The 20,170-nt window shown below is 38.8% G+C and overlaps 1 protein-coding gene across 5 annotated transcripts in view; it reads left to right on the top strand.

The window, feature by feature from the left end:
- The window catches only part of INPP4B (inositol polyphosphate-4-phosphatase type II B), a 426,088-nt gene that overhangs the window by 268,192 nt on the left and 137,726 nt on the right, over nucleotides 1–20,170 (top strand). For all 5 annotated transcript variants that reach the window (XM_067567968.1, XM_067567967.1, XM_067567972.1 and 2 more), the window contains 2 exons: nucleotides 1,986–2,094; nucleotides 11,424–11,601. In XM_067567968.1, the coding sequence (XP_067424069.1) occupies nucleotides 1,986–2,094; nucleotides 11,424–11,601 (287 nt within the window). The remainder of the gene's footprint in view (nucleotides 1–1,985; nucleotides 2,095–11,423; nucleotides 11,602–20,170) is intronic.

Below are 20,170 nucleotides of genomic sequence, written 5' to 3'. Positions count from 1 at the left end.
TGAGATGGATATTTTATAAATGTAAGTAGCTTTATGAAAGTAATGGGATTTAAATAAACCATCCTTTATTTACTACTCCTTTGCATTCTCTTCCCTCACACTTTGAAACAATAAGTCTAAACTGTATTTTGAAATATTCCCATGCTTCATCAGTTTTTGGGGTATACACAAGAGACTGTTTGACGACTCCTACCATCTTTTATCACAACTTACTCCGAAATAACTATGGGGAGAATTTACAAATGGTTTATGGTAATACAAAGCATTGTGAGCACTCATTAGTGACCACCATGGGTATTGACTTGATTTCAATATAAAGTAAGCAAAACCACTGGGATTTAGACTTTTGAATGCTTCCCTTTTACATATTTAATGAGTTATCTATTAAAAAAAATCAGCTGCCATTATCTATTTAACCTCACATTTTCATCCTATTCCATTTTAGAGTCACCATTATTCTAAACAATGTAAGAACTTTGGTTCCAGGTTCTCAGAGACATATAGGTGACTGACTTCCATTGAAATCAGTGGGAGTTATGCACTTAGAGACCTTTGAGAATCTGGATTTTACTGTCATGTATAATACTGGACTCTAATAACCCAAGATTATATATTACAGATAAAACTCTATGATGGGCCTGCAATGAATGGACTACTTAAAAATCCTGGAGCTCACCTGAGGCAAATTAAATGATTTCTCTTCTGCCTTAAATGAACTCTGAAGAGCAACCAATGCATCAGTGTAAAACCAATTTGAATGAATCTAGTTTCAAGACTGAGAGGATTCCATTTCAATTTAAATGTGAAGCTCTGTCAATGGAGACAAATAGTCTTAGCTGGAGAAAGATCCTCTTATGGTTTCTTTGGGCCAGATTTTAAAAAAAGCCTGGCCTCAGTTTTCACACCTACCGTCAATTGTGGGCACAAAATTACAGCCATTATTAAGTTCATGTGCAAACAACAGCAATTAGACTTCTAACTATCAAATATGCAGGTGAAATCAGATTTCTATCTGTTAACATTTGTGCCAGCAGATAACTGTGCCTGAAATTCACTGCTGGTGCACAAAGAGGCTTTTTAAAAAGTTTCCTTTTCCCATGAGACAGAGAAGAAATTCATGTGGACACCACAAGAGTTTAAAAGAAAGCAAATGATTGGAGAATAACAAGTGCTTCATTGTCCTAGAGTCCAAGAAGTTATCATTTTTTTATTTTGAAACTTTTCACTTTAAAATATTAAATAGCAGTGAATTTAACTTGCTTATAGTCTGTCAGTACCTATATGGGAAGATTTCTAATAATGGAAGATTCTCTAATCTAGCAAGCGAAAGGTACAGCAAGATTTAATGGCTGGAAGCTAAAGCTAAATAAATTCAAATGAGAAATAAGGTGCAGATTTTAAATGGTGAAGTTAATTAATCATTGGAGCAATTTACTTAGGAATGTGGTGGATTCCCTGTCACTTGAAGTCTTTAAATCAAGATTAGATGCCTTTCTAAAGGATATACTCTAGTTCACCTGGAAGTTATGGGCTTTATACAGGTATCACTGGGTGAAATTCTATAGTCTGTCTTATGAAGGAGGTCAAATTAGTTGATTATAATGGTTCTTCTGGCCATAATATCTATGGATTTCAACGACTGCAAATTAAGCAACCTAAGACACAATAAAGTGGAATACACAAAAGGCCAACTTGCATTGTACCTTCGTAAACTACAGAGCTAGGACATAGTGTTCTACATTGTGGCATATCATTAAGGTAGCAATAAATCAGGTAAAATTTGAAGTTGGTAAGTTGTGCTTTTGGCTGTGTGGAAAGATGGATTACCTCTCTTTGCCTTCTTGTGACCCTGGTTTTCAGTCATTCCTAGTAAATTATTCAGAATCACTCCCTCCATCTCCTGTAGAGTGGATACAACAGTGCAGCCATGCCCTGTGTGTGTGTATGTGCATGCAAATCTTAGTACTTGTCTATTCCCATTCCAGATGCTGTGTATGATGTCATCACAGTGGGAGCCCCTGCAGCACATTATCAGGGATTTAAGAATGGTGGTCTTCGGAAACTGTTGAGTAAATTTGAGGCAGAAAGGCGAAAGTAAGTACTTCTACAAATAATGAGAAAAATAAAGCTTAAGTTGCATTAACATGTTATCTGCTAGTCAAATAATAAAACAGTCTTATTTATTAAATGCATAACAGATAGTCTATTTAGACCAGATAAGGCACCATTCACCAAACAATTTCTTTATCCTCCCTTCTCCATTAGATTGCTTTAAATTTGTTTGGGATATTTTATTTTCCAAAAGCAAGATTGATTTTTTAACACTGAACTCAACAGTAAAGACTTTCTAATGTTTTTTCCCCATATTCCAGGGAGCCTAAGGAACATTTAAGATTGGAAACATGTTGCTAAGAAAGTGTTTTGTGCTAAGTGGAGAGTAACTGTAGCTACCTTTCAATATAGTTTCCTTGTAATAGTTATATGTATCATGTCTACAGCTAGCACATCCCATTTTTCAGAGCACTGTAGAAATGTTAAATGAATAATCTTCACAAGTTCCCTGTAGGTAAGAAAATACTATTCCCGTTCTACAAAATGGGAACAGACTCAGTGCGGGGAAGAGGCTTTATTATAGCCCCAGTTAAGCACATTCCACATTACAGTTAATGATTTTGTTGACTAATCATGGGATTATGCATGTGCTTTGTTGAATTCAACTGGGGGCTTTGAGAAGTTCTGAGCAACTGCAACCCCCACTGAATTCAACTGTGGTTGTTAGTGCTTTGTGCTTATTGAAATTCAAGCCTTCGATGCCTGGGCCAAGCCTATACAGTCAGTCAATCAGTGGCACTTCGATTAGAACTCAAGTAGTAGTAGTGACTCCAACTGGCATGCTCATTACTCTAGATCCTCATGATTCTCCATAGAAGACCAATTACCTGTTCAATCTAATACTCAGCAAAGTTTATTATTATTAACGGTATCACAAAGACTAAAGACAGGAGGCGATACAAATTAATTATTTATTTCAGTATCACCTAGAAGAGGTTTTGCATTAACCCCTCAGTGTACACAGCTTGCATTTTCTCTAGTCATCCATCAATACAGAATGCATTTTTCAGATGTCAGCAGGAACTCCTCACCTACCATTCTGATGCCGAGGGAGTAAAATGAATTGTACTTTATTTACTTTTTGAAGGCAAATGGGTGACTGCGCTACTAATTCATACTGTTCTGAAGCAGCACCAAACGGTAGTCTTAGAAAATGGCTAGCTCAAATATATATGACGCTTCAAAAACTAAATATCTTACTATTTTAAATTGTATGGATATAAAAGCCTGAAGGGTAAAATTTTCCTGGATTGTTTGCAGACAAGGAAGCTTGAAAACGCAATGTAAATATCATTTAGTATTAGAGATTTTCATAAAGTAGACTTGGTGCTGAGGGTTACAGACAACTGACCCCTGCTCCCCCAGGAGTGGGGAGGCAAATGAAATTTGCATTCACTAATACAAAACAAATAATCATATAATGACATTTTATAAAGCAGTTCTTCAAAAGCAGGCCTCCAAAATCTGTGCCTAAAAAGTGCATCACATACAAAACCAATATTTATGTATGCAAACAATATTTTGCACTACTATAGTGTCTTCTATTAGAGGATTAACACTTTCAACATCTGTTTGTATTTTTATCCGTTTTATGGATGAAAAAACTAAAGCATGGAGACATTAAGGCCAGTGTTTTCAAACTCGGATGCCTAAAGTTACTTAAAGAGAGGAAGTTACCTAAGTGTGTTAATTTCAGTAGGAACTGTTAGTGTTGAGCATCTCTGATAACCAGGCCACTTATTTAGGTATCTAACTTTAGTCCCCCATGTTTGAAAATTTTAACCTATGTGACTTGTCCAAAGTCTTACCAAAATGTGTCAAATTCAGGAATAGTACCCCATTCTTGACCATCCAAGTCCTTTGCTTTCCCTTCTGTGCATTCATATGCTAGTGTGCAAATGTGTATATTACATATGCAAATGGAAGTGCATGCTATTTTTTAAGTCCACTTTTGAAAATTTGGCCTTAATATAAATGTGTTTTAGGGAAAGCTTTCCTTTGTGGTGGTGAAGACAAAAGACAGTAAAGTATGTGATGTTCCCTTTTTCTTTCTGACCACTGTTAAGAAAGATATCTACTCCCAAGTATGATTCTGCCTTCAGGATCATAACTGATTTGACAGGAATGTGACTTTCACCTTTCACTTTTAGCTGCCACTCTCCCTCTTTCCCACCCCCTTCTATTTTTTCTAGTGCATGTATTGAGCCTGCATCTTATTACAAAGCTAAGAAGGATGATAGGAGGTTCCTGAGCTGTACAGTATGCCCTTAGCTATCAGAATCACACCTTGTAAAAAGTTTCAATTTTAACATTTATTTTACGAATTCTTAACTATGTTGGGAAGATAGTTGAAACTATTCCAACACTGAAGCTTCCATTACACAACACTGTACTCTCTTTGCTACCCTCTTTGCTCTTTCAACTTCAGGAGTAGTTTGATATCTCTCCTTCAGAGCAGTTCCCTTCACTGTCCTAAAGAGAGAACGGGAAGATATCAACTCTCTGTGTCTGATTTATTTAACAAGTATGCTGAATTTGTTTACATATGTAATCTGTTAAGCAATATTTTAAAATGTATGTAAGTGCATTTGTTAGTGTATTTTATAAATGGAATTTAATTATTCTAATTATTTCTCGTTAGAATTATTTCTGTTTGTACCAGTCCTTTCATTGAGAAGCATCTCAAAGTATTTCCCCTTTTTGGTCTCTCTTCCCCACTCCCATGCTTTTTTCCTCTTTTTTTCTATCTGTTCTCTCCAAACACTTATCAAGACCCCAAAACACTTCTGATTTCCCCACTCTTTCCCCTCTCCCATCATGCCTTTACCTTAGTACAGGCTCAAAAAATAAGTGGTTGGAGGGATCTTAGGTAGGCAAGTCTGGCTTTCTGCTTACAGGCCTGAGGGAAGAGAGCTGCAGCAGTGATTCCTCTTCTCTCCTCTCTATAGGTCCCTGGTCAGTAACACTTCTGCTCCTCTTCTCCCTTGCAGCTCCCTTCACTGGCACCCCACTCTGCTGTTCTGAGCAGGAGAGCAGGGTGTGACATGAGGCAGCTATTCACAGCAGAATAAAGTGGCCGAAAGGCAAAATCACAGAAAAAATATTTTTTATTTTCTCCCCAGTCCTTCTGGGCAGGAATTGGTGAAACACATTTCTCTCTCCCTCTATGTACATTAATATAACACCCTTCATCCAAATGGATCCTAAAACCCTTCAAAAGGTTGGCTGAGCAAACAAATTATAAAATCCATATCATCCATCAATTAGATGTACTGTATCCAGTGTTTTGGGAGAATGTGGCACCTTTCAAACAATATACAATAGCACTGCACAAATATATAGGGCAGTAAATTAACAATATGTCCACCTGAAATTGCAGAGTAAATTTAGGGAAGCAAAACGTAATTACCCAAATTGGAAGTGGGTGGGATAATGGCACTTGAACTATCTATACATTTCTTTACCTGAAGCTGAGTGGCATTTAAAAAGCTCCTGTTACCGGAAACATCAGACATGTGATTTACATCCACTCTGACCCTTATGACTGAATGTCCTCTGATCAGCATAGATGGTAAATACCTGAGCATCAATAAGAAGAATTGTTGTGAATTAATTTTTGATCCAATGAACAAATAAGTGGTAATTCCCAAATCCATTGTATTAATGATAGAAGTGTTTTGCTGTGGTGTGTGTAAGACAAAAAAGTAGAACGTACTAAAGTTTCATATGATTCTTGGTTGGAAGGGGTCTCTTCTTTCTATAAGGACAGCTGCACTGTATTAATAATCTGTAGATAACATATTTATTTTAAATAAAATGTTATGGTACCGGGTTTTGGGTTTTTTTAACTGTAGTTTCTAGCAGAAGGAGAAATAAAATCAATTGTTCAGGCTCAATCTTCTTTTGTTCTGCTGATACAGGCTGCTTCATCTTCCAGTAAATGGAAAGACCTGTCTTTCCACCAATCTAGATGGCAGAGTAAACCAATATTTTTAGAACCAAATTGTGCAGGAACATGAAGTTAGATGTGCCATAAGTTACATTGATGTAATGCTTCAGTTCTTTAAATGTTCATGAATCATTTTCAAGATACACCAAGGACTTTTTTCTCTTATTTAGAAGCTAATTTGATGCTATGTGCTTCAGCTAAAACACATAGGCTTGTAATTATAAGACCTTTAATGCACCACTACTAGCCATCCAGGAAAACAAGTGCCCCAGAAGCTACATTAGGTGCTATGATTTGTTTGGGGTTTTTTTCCCACCAGCTTTTAACAAGGACATTGGAAATATTTCTGGTCCTCACTATAATAAACTTGAAGTGGAAAAAGCCTTGAAAGGATTTTTTTAAAGAGCTGTAATTATTTGATTTGGGTTTAAATTATATAAATGGCCACTTTGTATTGAACTAGGGCTGTGTCTTTGGTCAAGGTGTGAGGGGTGTTTCTTCGATAATGTACTGATTACCAGGGATTTCATTAAAACAAAAATCTTTAGGGTTCCTATTACCTGCATCTCATAACCTTCAACCCATTTCCACTTTCTGAGGAGTCTGAAATAATAATGCTTCATAGAAAACCCCAGAAATGTTGAAATAATAATGACTTGTGTTTGATCTAATTGTAGCCTTTATTTTCAAAGGGAAATCACAGCCTGTCACACATAGCACTTTTCAGGGAAGCATTACTCTTTGTTCACTTTCTCTCTCTTTGTGTATGTGTGTGAGTGAGAGAGATGAATATTTTTGCAATGACCATAAAATTAGTGCATCAGATTCACTGGTAATTTTACCAGAAAACCTCAGCAGCTTGCCAAACTATTCATTTTGATATGTAAAAATCCTATCAAAATACTTTTCCTTTTGCTAGATGTTCTGGGCCAGATTGTCCCAGGCACTTCTAGAGGTGTGTATCTCAGAGAATGGATCACCCTTCCACACAAGGGCCATGCATGGTTACAGCCTCTGTGCTTGGGAGAACACAGGGACTGCTCCCTTTGTGAGACCCCTTGGTGCGTACTCCCTCAAAGGAGTGAGAGAGTGGCATGGAGGAGGTGAAGCTATGGTTCAGTCCTCTCTTATGTGCCAGCACAAAGAGTGGTCAGGGAGAGGAGAATGCTGGAATGGCATGCACACTCCCCCTAAAAGTAGTGGAGCTCCACACTTGCCCAACAAAGGACTTTGCCAAAGTGGTACAGTTTTGCTCTCTCTCAATGTTTTTCTCCTGAGAACTTTGCTTAGTTACTATGGAGCTAGATTCTCCCCTGTGTTAGGACATCTTGAACCATTCAACAGACACAAAGCTACTCTGAAGTTGAATTACCAGGCCATGAAAGGATCTCCCCATAAGAGGGGAAACCATGGTAATGTACAGCAACCACGGCGGTTCCCATGCCACTAACCCTGCAGCTCAACTGAGGTTGTATAGGGCTGGGGAAAAAGAGCATACCCAGGATGGTCCTACACTTACCTGATAATTGGCTACCACAAGCAGCTTAGGGTCAATGACAGCTGATGGCATTTAGAACAGCAGCAGGCTGACCTGAGTTATTCTGGGGACTAGCCCAGAATTGGTGGGATGGAAGGGTACACAAAGGCAAGCTTTCACACAACCATCCCCAAGCTGCAAAATCTGGCCTTGGCCACAGCAGAGGATCATGGCCCATGATGATGAATTCATAAATACAAATAGATTAGATATACCATAGAATTTTACTACTTTAATTTATGAAATGGTGTTGTAGCTGTGTTGTCCCAGGATATTAGAGAGAAAAGGTGGGGAGGTGGTATCTTTTATTCGACCAACTTCAGTAGGTGAAAGAGACAATATTGCGAGATTACACAGAGCTCTTCTTCAGTTTGATTTAGTATTCTCGACTGAGATTTTCAAAGAAGGCCTAAGGAAGTGGGTACATAACTCCCATAGGTCTAATTGAAAATCCGAGGTGAGTGGATTCAGATTTATTTCATAGATGCAATAAGTTTGCAATATTTTTATCAATTTAATTTTCCTCATAACTTTTCATTTTAGAACTTTTATCCATGAAAATATATGTGATGTTTACACAATAATCCACTGGCTAGGTAGGCAGAGTGATATATGCATATATATTTGTTCAGGTTTATTTTGTGAGGGATGTTTTTCCTGCAATATGTGCCTTATCAGTTCTGTAATTGAATATCAGCAGTTCTTACTGTGAGAAACACTGGTTCAAATGTTCATTGTTAAAAGATTTTAACCCACTCCCAGATGGTGGCAATTTAACTCCATTACAAAAATGAGTCAATTAACAGCAGGAGAGGAGTGGAGTTACACTGAGTGCCATTAAGAACTGGACATTTAGCATACTGCAGTACTTCTTCCCAAACAATCTCTTTGTTAACTTAGATTAAGAGTGCTGAAGTAATTAATATAACCTTTATTTGATTTGTACCACTACTGCATTGCCATTAAAATAATCTAAAAACTGAAATGATCACGTAAAGTAATGTGCATATAGCTGATTATCAACAACACTGTTGTGTGAAAGTTACACTATGCATTCCAGTAAATAGTTTCACTCTAACCCAGAAGACATAATTATAGTCTCTTTCAACATATACATTACTAATTATATACTTTACATATCACGGGTATATTTTTACAGTGCAGATGATTTCACATGCAGGAGCTACAGCATTTCCTTTGCCCCAGTGCACAAGTTTAGTCTCAGTTGTAACATCCTGCATTCAGCTTTTGCATTGATGTCTGTCATTTAAAAGTGTCTTCATCAGCTTTATTGACAGGGCCTCATGCATAGTTTTTCTGTAATACTATTAATGAAATTTATTTGTATATGAAAATTGAGTTCTGAAGAATATCCTGGGCACAAAATAATTATGAAAATGACTTATCTGGTGAATCTTGTAGTACAAAAGCCTTTCATTAGATATGGAGACACAACATTAAACAGTAGCCCTCCTATTCTATGTAGGGACACAAAAAACATTAGAAACTTCAAACATCTCCAAAAGGAGCAATTTTAATTATTTTGAATCTGAAAACTAATTGCTGAATTTCTTTGAAATTTTACCAAAAACTTCTTATGGTCACTGAGAGTTAACCTTAAAATTGTGAAAGCCTGATGATTTTTGTTTTTTTGGTGTCTTTCAAAGTGTGGCAAATCAACCACATAAGAGCCCTGGCTGCAACCTTAACTCAGGAGAGAAACAGTCTTATCTTTCCGCAATTTACCTTTATTTAAAAGCTGTAATTGCCTATACTTAGAGTGGGAAAGACTTCCAATGTCTCAAGAAATCTAACGACTGTGTGTGGTATCTGTTTAATAGTACCTGCCATAGTAGTTAGCGAGGATCAGGTTTGGGAAGGAAGGCTGGAAATGGATTGCTAATAGGAATCAAAGGGAAAAGGATGTAGACTGTATGTGATGAGATACTAGAGAGTCAAATGCATCAGAAGCCTACAGTATGAGGGACCGGGGAGGTCAGCGAAAAGAACTGGAGTGGAACTAGCAGGAATCGAAAGCATCAGCGATTCTGAGGGTACGTCTTCATGATATGGATACCTTGGGCTCTTACTCAGGTGTTGCCCTAAGCCCCCTTCCATCCATGCCCAAAATTCTAGTGGTGCTATGCCCAGATCCAGGAAGACCACCCAAAACAAGCCTAATAGGTCAAAAAATGCCATGAAAACTGCCAAAATTTAGCAGGGGGTGGGCAATTGTGTCATTGCGCTGGGTGGCGTTTGAGTAACAAACACTTGCAGGGCATAGTCCAAGAAAAAAAAAAGCAGCCCCAGAAACGTGCAGAAAAAAACCTGCAGGGGTGACTTTATGAAAACTGTCACCCAACTTCACAAAAATAAGCCCAAAGTTACTTCTTATATGCTACTTCGGCAAGTAGCTGACCCGGGTTTGTGTATAGGCTAAAGCTCGGATGTTTTCACTTGGGCTGGTAACCTGCCCACTTTGCCATGAGCATGCAGGCTAAATCACTCAAGTGCTGATAATCCTGTAGTGCCTTCCCATTATTCCTCTCTGTGCCCAGAAGGACGGACAAGTTCTCTCACAGTTAACTCAGAGAGAATCATAGAGTAGCTCAGCCTCCTGCAGCACAATGAGCCCCCAGAAGTCCTAGTGACACACATGGTTGAGTGCAGCACCAGTGAGGATGCAGTAATTTGGGTATGACTCTGTGGTGTGGCTGTTCACAGTTGGGCAAGGCTGACTCAGGTGCTAACCAACTCTGCACTTGAAGGGGGAGCAGCAGTGGAAAATCAAGAACAGATTACAGCAGCATTTTAGGCTGCAATTCAACAAAGTATTTACGCACACATAAGTCTCAATGACTTCAATGACTTTGAGTGGCAAAGGAAAGATCTTATACAGGAGGGTGAGGGGAAAGAGGCAACAGACCAAAGGAGACGTAGAGGAGAGAACTAATAGATGTGTGAATTGATAAAGACATGATAATCTGGAAGGACTGGGAGAGGCAATAAGAAAATGAGAGGATGTTGCTTGGCTAGTAAAGGAAAGGAAACAGGGAAAGCATTTTCAGCAGGAGACTCAAAGAATCAATATCTAGTTTGGGAACAATGAAAAAGGAAAACAGTAAGTTTGTGGTGGGGCATTTGAGCCTTTTAGCAGTAATTAATTTCCTCCCTTTTCTGTAGTCTTTTCTCCCCTGCTTCTGTGCCTTCAGTTGTCTAGTAAAATTAGACATGTGACTCTTTTCATTGGAAATAACTCCGTTCCTTATCATTTTGTGGGCAGATCACTGATGCTGATCAAAAGCTATTATGAGCCATTGATCAAGTAAGCATTAATGGCCCATTGTGGCGAACTTCACCAGATAGGTCAATAACCTGATAGGGGAGTTAAGATGGAAATCTAGGGAGCCTAATGCTTGTTCTGATCATTACTTCTGAAGGTGTCCTTAATGGTAGCATAAACCTTTCTTTTCTCCACAATTTATAAAATAAAAACTCAAGGATTTTAATTTTTTATTATTTTCTTACTCTTGGCATGATCATCCTTCAAAGCACCACAGGAATAATTAGTTTGAATAACACTTTCTGGAGTGTTCATTGCTGAACAGCCTCCTGTCCTTGTTCCAGCAAGGATTGGTTTTTAGCCATTCAGAAAGACAGATTTAAATAGTGTCAATGAAAATGTATAGTAAAGCTTAAAATATCTACCATTCTAGTGATATAAATAGTGAGAGCTTTAGTATCTTGTGCATGTTAACCATCTGGCTATTAATAGTGGAAACAATTTTTGACATTCTATAACTGTCTCCACATTTGTTGTTACAGTACTGGATACCAGTGTATTTACTATTCACCTGAAAACACAGCCAAGGCAAAAGAAGTTCTTAGCAACATCAATCATCTACAGCCTCTCATATCAAGCCATGCAGACCTGCTGCTTAATTCTGCAAGCCAGCATTCTCCAGACAGCTTGAAGAACTCTTTAAAGATGCTTTCAGAAAAAGTAAGATTCCAATCTTTACTGCATTGGAAAATGGAATAAGCAAATGCCTAGCTGCTGTCTTTTTCTGCATAAATTTACTTTCAAAGCATCAGGAAATGTTAAATATGCTCTGTCAGAAATCAGCGTCAAATTGTTGCCACAGGAGAAGACTACACTAGTCATATTTCCATTTGCATTATTATTGAGCATTTCTTTAGGCTTTCCATATTGGAAATGGTGAAGTTTATAGACCAAAAGTTATTTTTATTTTAAAGTGCAATTAATTTTATTTCACGTCTTTGTTTTCCTCTAGCGGCCACACTCTGGGAATTTACCAAAAATTAAAGTGTCATGAATTTTGAGGAATGATATACTACTATTATTTCCTGTTCCATGATAGTTCTGACTACTTACTCAACCTACCACCTATAGTGTGGGTAGTGCAGGCCATTCTTGTGAGGCAGTTCTGGATCAAAAGCATGATGATGACCATGAAAGGTAGTGTGGTCTGGAGGATCGAGCACAGAAATGGGAGTCAGGAAGTCTTGGAGTCTAATCCTGCTTATGCACTGACTAACTTTGTGACCTTGGAATGTCACTTCACTTTCTTGTCCTAGTTTCCCTAACTCTAAACTAGGGATAATAATACCCAACAACCACACAGGGTCATTGTGGGGATTAGTTAGTTAATGTCTGTAGAATACTTTGAACATATAACATACTGTGCAAATTTTAAGTAATTGTTACAGGGTAGCTGGTCTCTGTGAGTAGAACTAGGCACAGCTCCTCTGTATCAAAGTAGATGAGCTAAATCCAGCCAATTAAAGGGGGCTGGACTACAACTGGTTCTACAGAGGAAAGGAAATGGGCTCTGCCTGGGGAAGGAAAGTCATGGTGGAGTGGGTCATGCCTGTGGTGGGTCCTTGGAGCAAGGGGCCAGGTGTTCAGGGATGCAGTCCTGGGGCCATTGCTCCAAGAAGGACATATAGCTAGCTAGAACTGGGAAACTGCCAGGAACAGCAGCATCAGAGAATCCTGGGGGGGGCTGGCCCTGAAGCCTGAGGGAAAAGGAGTGAGTTCAAAGACTGTTTTTCTGTTTCTTTACTCGCCTGTTTTAAGAGAATAAAACCTTCTTAAAGGAGACTAGATGTCGCAGCAAGTGTTTAGAAACTGGGGAGAAGCCCTGCCCTGTGCCAGTATTATTACTATGACCATATGACCACTGCCTTATAGACTATACCATATGTACTGTGACCTCTCTCTGAGTTCGTGGCACTACCAATAATCGTTTCACTTTATCTCCAACTATTGTGAAGTGGGCAACATTGTGATCTGTTCAGCAGCATTGCACTAACAGTACATCCTTCAACGTGAGAGATTCAGATTTGAATATTGAGTTCAATTTCATTCTGTGAAGAAAGCATTGTAAGTGCAGTGGATGCCCATTTGCATATGAAGTCAGATGTTAACAAAGAGATGTGACGTCAACAAGGAAAGCAGTACACAGTAAGTGCACATTCTGTGAAGAAGAAGAGCCAAATGTTGTTCTCAGTTGCTGTTGTGTAAATCCACAGTAACTCAATTGAGAACAATAGAGTTACAGTGGATTTGAGTGACGTAACTGAAAGCAGAATTTGGCCTGATAAAGGGAGGAACCTCATTTTGCTCAGTGACACTTGCTGCTCGCTATTCAGCAATAGTATTGATGGGACTCTGGAGGCAGCCATGTCAAGATCCCCTGGCAAGAGCAGAGCTGCTGTGATATGAGATTATTCCAAGAAGGAGGAGAAAGTTGTACTGGGGTAAAATATAAAAAGATCTTAATGATGCAGATTTCAAGACCCTACTATTTAGGGACTAGAGTTTCAGTCCTGACCAGGTTCTCTCTTCCTCTTACCTCCTGTAATTCTTTGCCACACTGAGTGGGGAGGAAGTAAAAACCCTGTGAAATGAGGCAGAGGTCAGTTGTATAAATAACTTTGCATTGGGAAGGCAGCCTATTTTAGAAGCGGGGAAGAAAATCTGCATTGAGAAAAGGCAACCCAGTGTGATGTATCCAGGGTTGAGAGTCACCTTGTAACCCCAGCCTCCAGTATGAGGGAGCCTTGATTGTGCTTCAATGGATGTCAGATCCTGAACACCAAGAGCCTGTCAGCCATTCAAGCATTCCAACAAAACACACCAGTTTGCCAGCTTCAACTCAGGATCAGAACTTTGCTTAATACCACAGCACTGAGGTATTATATTTAATATATTATATACAGTATATTTGTAACAAAAACAATAAGAAAAGATACAAGGTTCAAATGATGGCAAGTAAGGATATTGGAAACAAATGGTTACAAATAACACAAAATTCTAGCACATTTTCTAGAGACTAAATTTAACTAACAGGTTAACCTCCTGTCTTAAGAAGTTTTATCTCTCCTAAAGTCTTTTGCAGCATTTTCAGCCAAGGTTGGCTGAGATCCCATTCTGAGAAATGGAAGCATGCTGTCTGTTTACTTCATAGGTGCAGGATGAGGGGTGTCTTTATTTCCCTCCTACATATATCCCCAAAGTTCACTGTCTGTCGGTGCTCAGGGGACAGGATAATCACCTGTGGTTTGTTTTTCCTGTGTACTGCTTCCTTGTTGACTTCACATCTCTTTCTTAACATCTGACTTCATATGTAAATGGGCATCCATTGTGCTTATAATGCTTAATTTACATTCTGACAGAGAGTTGTACATTTCTTACCTCCTGTGTGGAAGAAAATGGATTCTTCATCTCTGCTAGTGACTAATGCCTTGATACAGACTTTACACTGACATTATGGTTTTTATATACATAACTCCCAACATAATATCTGTACATACCTTTCACAATGATATTAATGACCATTGTTATGCTGACTTTCATTTAAGACTTCATATGACATTCTTTGGTGAACCACAATGTGCGTACCACAATCAAGAATCAATATTGTTCGACTTCCTTTCCTGTTGGCACTATGGGACTCTTGGATCACACTCAGATATTTTAGAAACTTCATAAAAGATATTTTAGAAACTTCATAAAATTGTGCCAAATTAGGTGGTGGTTTTGTTGTGTGTACTAATATGGACTGTAAGGACTGGGATTAATCCATTAGTTAGCCATATTAACTCAGATTTCCAGAAGAGAAAAGCTAATACTTTAACCCAAAATGTCACTATGACATCCTAGCAACTTTCTGTACAGTTGGCAGCACTGAGACCAAGAACTAAGAGAATGTTTCTTGTCGTATTTGAGGTGCATTGACAGAGTTTCTTGGCGAGACATTTGGAATGCCTGTCTGTACTTTTCTCTATTCTAGCAAATGCTACAAGTCCCTTACTTTCATGTGTACCAAATACATATTTGAATACATTTTAACAGAAATTTTATTTAAATTATTTCTAATTTTAAATTCTTTTGAATAGGTCAAAGTTCAGGGGTCTGCCTGATAATGGGATTTCCTTATTTTTTAACAAAAGTTCAGTGCTTGGGCCACTAATTCAAATATCTAATATTATTGCTTCATTTGTGGGTTGCAGAAAAGTTGTTCTTAATACTAGGCAACAGAACTAGAATGGATATCCAGACTGAAATTGTCTAATTTAGCAACTGAATCAGCCTGCTTACACGTTTAGCTGGGGATAGACTTGGAGTTAGCTGTGATGAAGTAATATGATGTGTAGCTGACCCCAGACTGGCAAATAGTGGTTTTACTACACCTAAAAGTTAAAAAATCAGAAGACAAACCAAAATAAATCCATACAATTTATTTCTAACCTGAAACCCCATTACCAGTACATGTGCATCCGTTCATTCCATGTGTGCATTATGACATTATTTCTATTAGCATCATGTCTCGAAAAGAGCATTAAATGTAAAATAGCCTGGGATGAGGAAGGTTGACACTCTGCTCCCTTTTTTGCAGTCAGAGAGCTCTGCTTCAGACTCAGTTATGTCACAACCCCTTTTACCAGCAACCAACCCATCTCAGAGGTCTTTCTGGGGGGTCCGGGATTACAACCCTGTATGATCTCTGCCCACTTAAAACCTTTGAGTGAATCTGTGTAGATAGAAATGCTGTTTCAAAAGATGTTAGCTAGCAGGAGGCTAGTGATAAGTGTATCTGAGACAGGAAAATAATATGGGAAAAAATATTGCAATAAATACAAGTTAGTCTTTTTATTTGGATTTTGTTTCAGGAGTAGAGAGCTTTATCGGGGCAAAAATTAGAGGAAAAAGCCCATCACAGCAGTGACTGTAGAATACGATTTGCTTTTCGCCCAGTGCACCGGGCAACGTTTTGCCATTCCCATACATCATTCACAATTTGCTGCAGTGATTCCTTTTTTTTTTTTTTTTCATTTTATTTTAATTCATGGGGATGAATTTCGTCATTTAACGGTTTCTGTAAATTAAAGAAGCCTTTGTCTGTCCACAAATGTATCAGCATTTGCAGCTTGCATGGGGCTTGCTGAATAACATTTTCCAGCTATGTCTTTTTTTTCTTTTCTTTTTTTCTCAAAATTATTCATTAGTCAGGCATCTAAAAGCATTTGCAAAGTTTGCATTTCTTTGTGCATATTGGTATTGCAGGGATTAGCACAAATTTATAAATAGTGATGTTCTGTGAATTTAGCTGTACATATGAAAATGTTTTGTGAGGACCATTCCTGTAGTTAATCCAATGGAACCCTTGAACACAATTCAGCTACAGAAGCAGTTTTGAGTCTCTGTGAAGGAATATGGAAGCTCTCATCTCATTTCCATGCCAGTTTATTTCTTCAGTTTATTTTTTATAAAAAATGTACACCTAAATTAAACTATTTAATAATAATACTTAGCTCCTATATAGCACTTTTCATCAGTAGATCTCAAAGCACTTTGCAAAGGAATATATTTTTCCCAATTGGGAAACTGAGGCACAGAGAGGTAAAGTGACTTGCCTAAGGTCACACAGCAAGCCATGAAAAGTGCCAGGAACAGAATTCAGGTCTCCTGAGTCCCAGTTCAGTGCTCTATCTGATGGACTAAAGATTTCTAGATAGATAACTAAATATATATTATAGGCAGAGTGCTGCCTATCATTAAGGTTGTCCAACACTTTCCATTACAACACCCCATTTTCAGTTGCTTATAAATTTCCCAGATTTTAACTGGGCTGAAATTTTCCATCCCAGGGATCTGCCTCAGGCTGAGCTTTTTTGGGGGAAGCTTCAGTGAAAATGATTCAGCCATTTCAGAGATAGATATGTGGGAAAAATACATTGTTGTGATTATGTTAAAAAAATTATCACAGCGGTTTAGTAGAGAAGTTCTAGCACCTACATGCTATGGGCGAGGTCCTTAAATTTGGCAGGGGTTGTGTTGTCCTGGTGTCACAGATGTACCGTTCATTATCCCTGTGAAATGCTGCCCAAATTTTCCTGGGTTAGAAGCTCTGAACAATTTTACTTTGCACATGCTCAATGCAAGTTTGTTAAAATTTGGCCACAATATTTTTCAAAAATTGTCTGGACTGAACACACTCCCTGCCACGGCTGCAGGGGCTGAGCAGGACTTTCTCTGCAATTGTGCCGGACAACACAAGAACAATGTTTCTCTCCTGTGATGTCAGTGTCTTCCTTCTGCTGGAGCCCAGGCAGCAAGGAAGGGGAGGAGCAATAGGTCTGACTCAAATGTGAGAAGGATGAGCAGTGTTGTCTACACCAAATGTTTTTAATAGAAGAGTCATGCCTGAAAAATCATGATTGACTTACAAATCTTAAGGTTTTTTTTTTTTTCCAATAATAATAATAATAGATTTGGGGTTCTTTTTATTTACCCTCTGGTTTCTGAGCCTTTAGGGTGCATTTGCTTCATGCTTTCAAGCTTTTTCTCTGTAACCATGGGGGCTCAAAAGTTCCTAATGCCGGCAGCTGGGGCTTTAAGAAAAGCAGCAAATATTGTGAATCTTATGATAAAATCAGAGAGTTGGCAATACTGTTGAACAGAGAGAGAACGGGAGGTAGCGGGTGAAAAGGAGCAAGGATGAAGGGAATTGGAAAAAGAGTGGAGGGAAGCAGGGGTGGGTGTGGAGAGGAGCTGCATAGAGTGGGATAGAAGGAAAGAGTAAGGGGGCAAGGGTGGAAGTTGGATAGAAGAACATGGGACAGGATCTGGGATGTGTTAAGGGTTGGTTAATAGGAGTGGGAGGCAGAAGCCAGGATGGGTATGTGGATAGGAGAAGATGAGAAGGGGAGCAGGAGACAAAGGTGGGGGGAAAGAGACAACGAGGGAGACAGTAACTGGAGTTGGGGTGGAGCAAAACAGGAAGATGGGGGACAAACAAGCTTTGGGTAGAGGGGGCAGATGAATGTATAACCACTAGAGTACACTCCTCTCCAGAACCTGGAATCAAAGCCAGGAGTCCTGAGTCTCTACAGTCCTCTGCTGTCAGCAAATAGCTGTAAAACCCCCTGGCAAAGTGTGTGTGTCATCCCTCTCTAGTACATGGTCCTAGCAGATAACAGCCTACTACTGCTACCGTTATTCCCTTAGCTCAAATGATAGAGGTCTGTGCTATGAACTGAAAAGTCCAAAAACTACTGAGGTCCCAAGTTGGGGGTCAGTACGATGCTAGATGATGGAATTTCTGTTGTTCCAGTTTCCTTTTTAACAAATCTAGAACATTACACACAACAATTACATTAAAAACATTATTGAGGTTGCAGAGTCAAGCACTCAAAAGTTAGGAAAGCCAGAATGAAGGTTGCCTGTGCAACGTTGATATCGGTTCCCTTGTTCATATGCACTTTTCCATGATCACATACGATTTTTTCCACCGGACGCTTGCCTCAGACTGTTCACAAGATAGACCTGATCTGGGGATCAATCACAATTGTGTAGTGAGGAAAGCTGCTATTTGTAAGACCCCTGCTTCATTTGTTGCAGAAATTGGAAGGTGTGCAATGAGTGAGTCGGGGATAGCAGAAAGAGAAAGGATGATCTCATGGGTTGAGATAGCTGAATGCCACTCTGGAGAACTGGATTCTATCCCTGCCTCTGCCACAATGTTTCTGTGTGATTGTAGGCAAGTCATTTAAACCAAGATGGTGACAGATGGCCACCAGGTATGAGTTCTTCATTTTCAACGTGAGACTTGCAGGAAAATGTGCAGAAGTGCTAGTGTTCACGACTGTAGCTGAAGTCAGTGGGAACTGTGCTTTGAACATATAAAGTGCTGTGTAATGTGAAGGGCTCCGAAAAGCATCTCAAAACATCTCAACTGTGCATCTCAAGTTGGGCACCCTAAATTTTGACAATTTTGACCTTAATCTATCTGTGCCTTAATTCATCATCTGTAAAATGGGGGGGAGAGAATGTCTTGTAATCTCATAGGGGTGTTGGGAAAATAAATAATTAATGTATGTGAAACACTCATATAAAATAGTAAAAGAATCCTAGAAAAACCCAGGGGGGAATTAATAATTTTATATTCAGTTCAAGTTTGGATAGTGTGCAGTAAATAAAGCCTGGGGTTACATATTTAATGAGGAGGATAAAAAGAAAAGTTGAATAACTTCTTATTCACTGAATGAGCCATGGTTCCTGTGGAGTAAATATGTCATCATGTAATTAAAGACTATCATAATGCATATGTACAAGGGAGCTGAATTAAGTTGCCCAGGAAACCTTATTTCAGGCATTTCCTAGCTTTTGAGTTCTTGTCTTTTCAAACCTAACGTTCTTTTAGTGTAGCTTCTCTCTCAAAACTTAAAGGATTATGACAAAGGTATTTAGGTACATACAGATGCAGACAGGCAACTAGTGGGATTTTCAAAAGCACCCGAGCAGGTTAGGCACCTATCTCCCATTGATTTCAGTGCTCTTTGAATCAGGTCTGAAGTGTACATGGTCTTGTCAACTGTAAAAGAAACACAGAACCATCAGTGTCGGTGTTTCATAACAAATAAAAGGAACATTTTCAACCTTTCTTTGTTTTAAAATGTATATTTTTTAAGACTACACAGTACTCTGTTAATGTTTTGGGATCTTAGAGTATCACTAAAGAGTACAAAATAATTAATATCCAGTAGGGGATCATCATTGCTTTTTATGGTTTGCCAATTTCTTACCATGCCAATGCTAATGTCTATAATAGCTTTTATAATCTAAGGGCCTGATCCAAAGCCCATTGAAGTCAATGGCCTGGTCCACATTACAAGTTGGTCAACATAAGCCACCTTGTGTGGATATAGTTGCGCATGTGTCTATATTTAAATTTGTCTCCCACTGTTGTAAGCGCCCCATTACGTCAACATAGTAACACCGTCTCCTCGAATGCTGTTGAGTCATGGTCAGTGTAGTGAGGGTAGACGTTGTATTACCTGTGTTGACCCTAACATTCTTCCAGCAGCTGTCCCACAATGCCCAACACTGACCACTCTGGTCATAATTGCGAATTCCACTGTCCAAGGGTCACATAGACCAGAAGCCCCTTTCTCCCACTCCTCTTTAAAACCCTGTGAATTTTTTAAATGTCTTTTCCTGATTGCCCAGTTTGGCAAGCACACCTAGCAGCTTTCCATTGTTG

This window comes from Emydura macquarii, unplaced genomic scaffold (genome assembly GCF_026122565.2).
Source record: "Emydura macquarii macquarii isolate MOO-44397 ecotype Brisbane River unplaced genomic scaffold, CSIRO-AGI_Emac_v2 contig_2834, whole genome shotgun sequence".
Taxonomy (NCBI): Eukaryota; Metazoa; Chordata; order Testudines; family Chelidae; genus Emydura; species Emydura macquarii.
The sequence above is the reverse complement of the archived record's forward strand: the minus strand, read 5'-3'. Positions and strand labels throughout refer to the sequence as shown.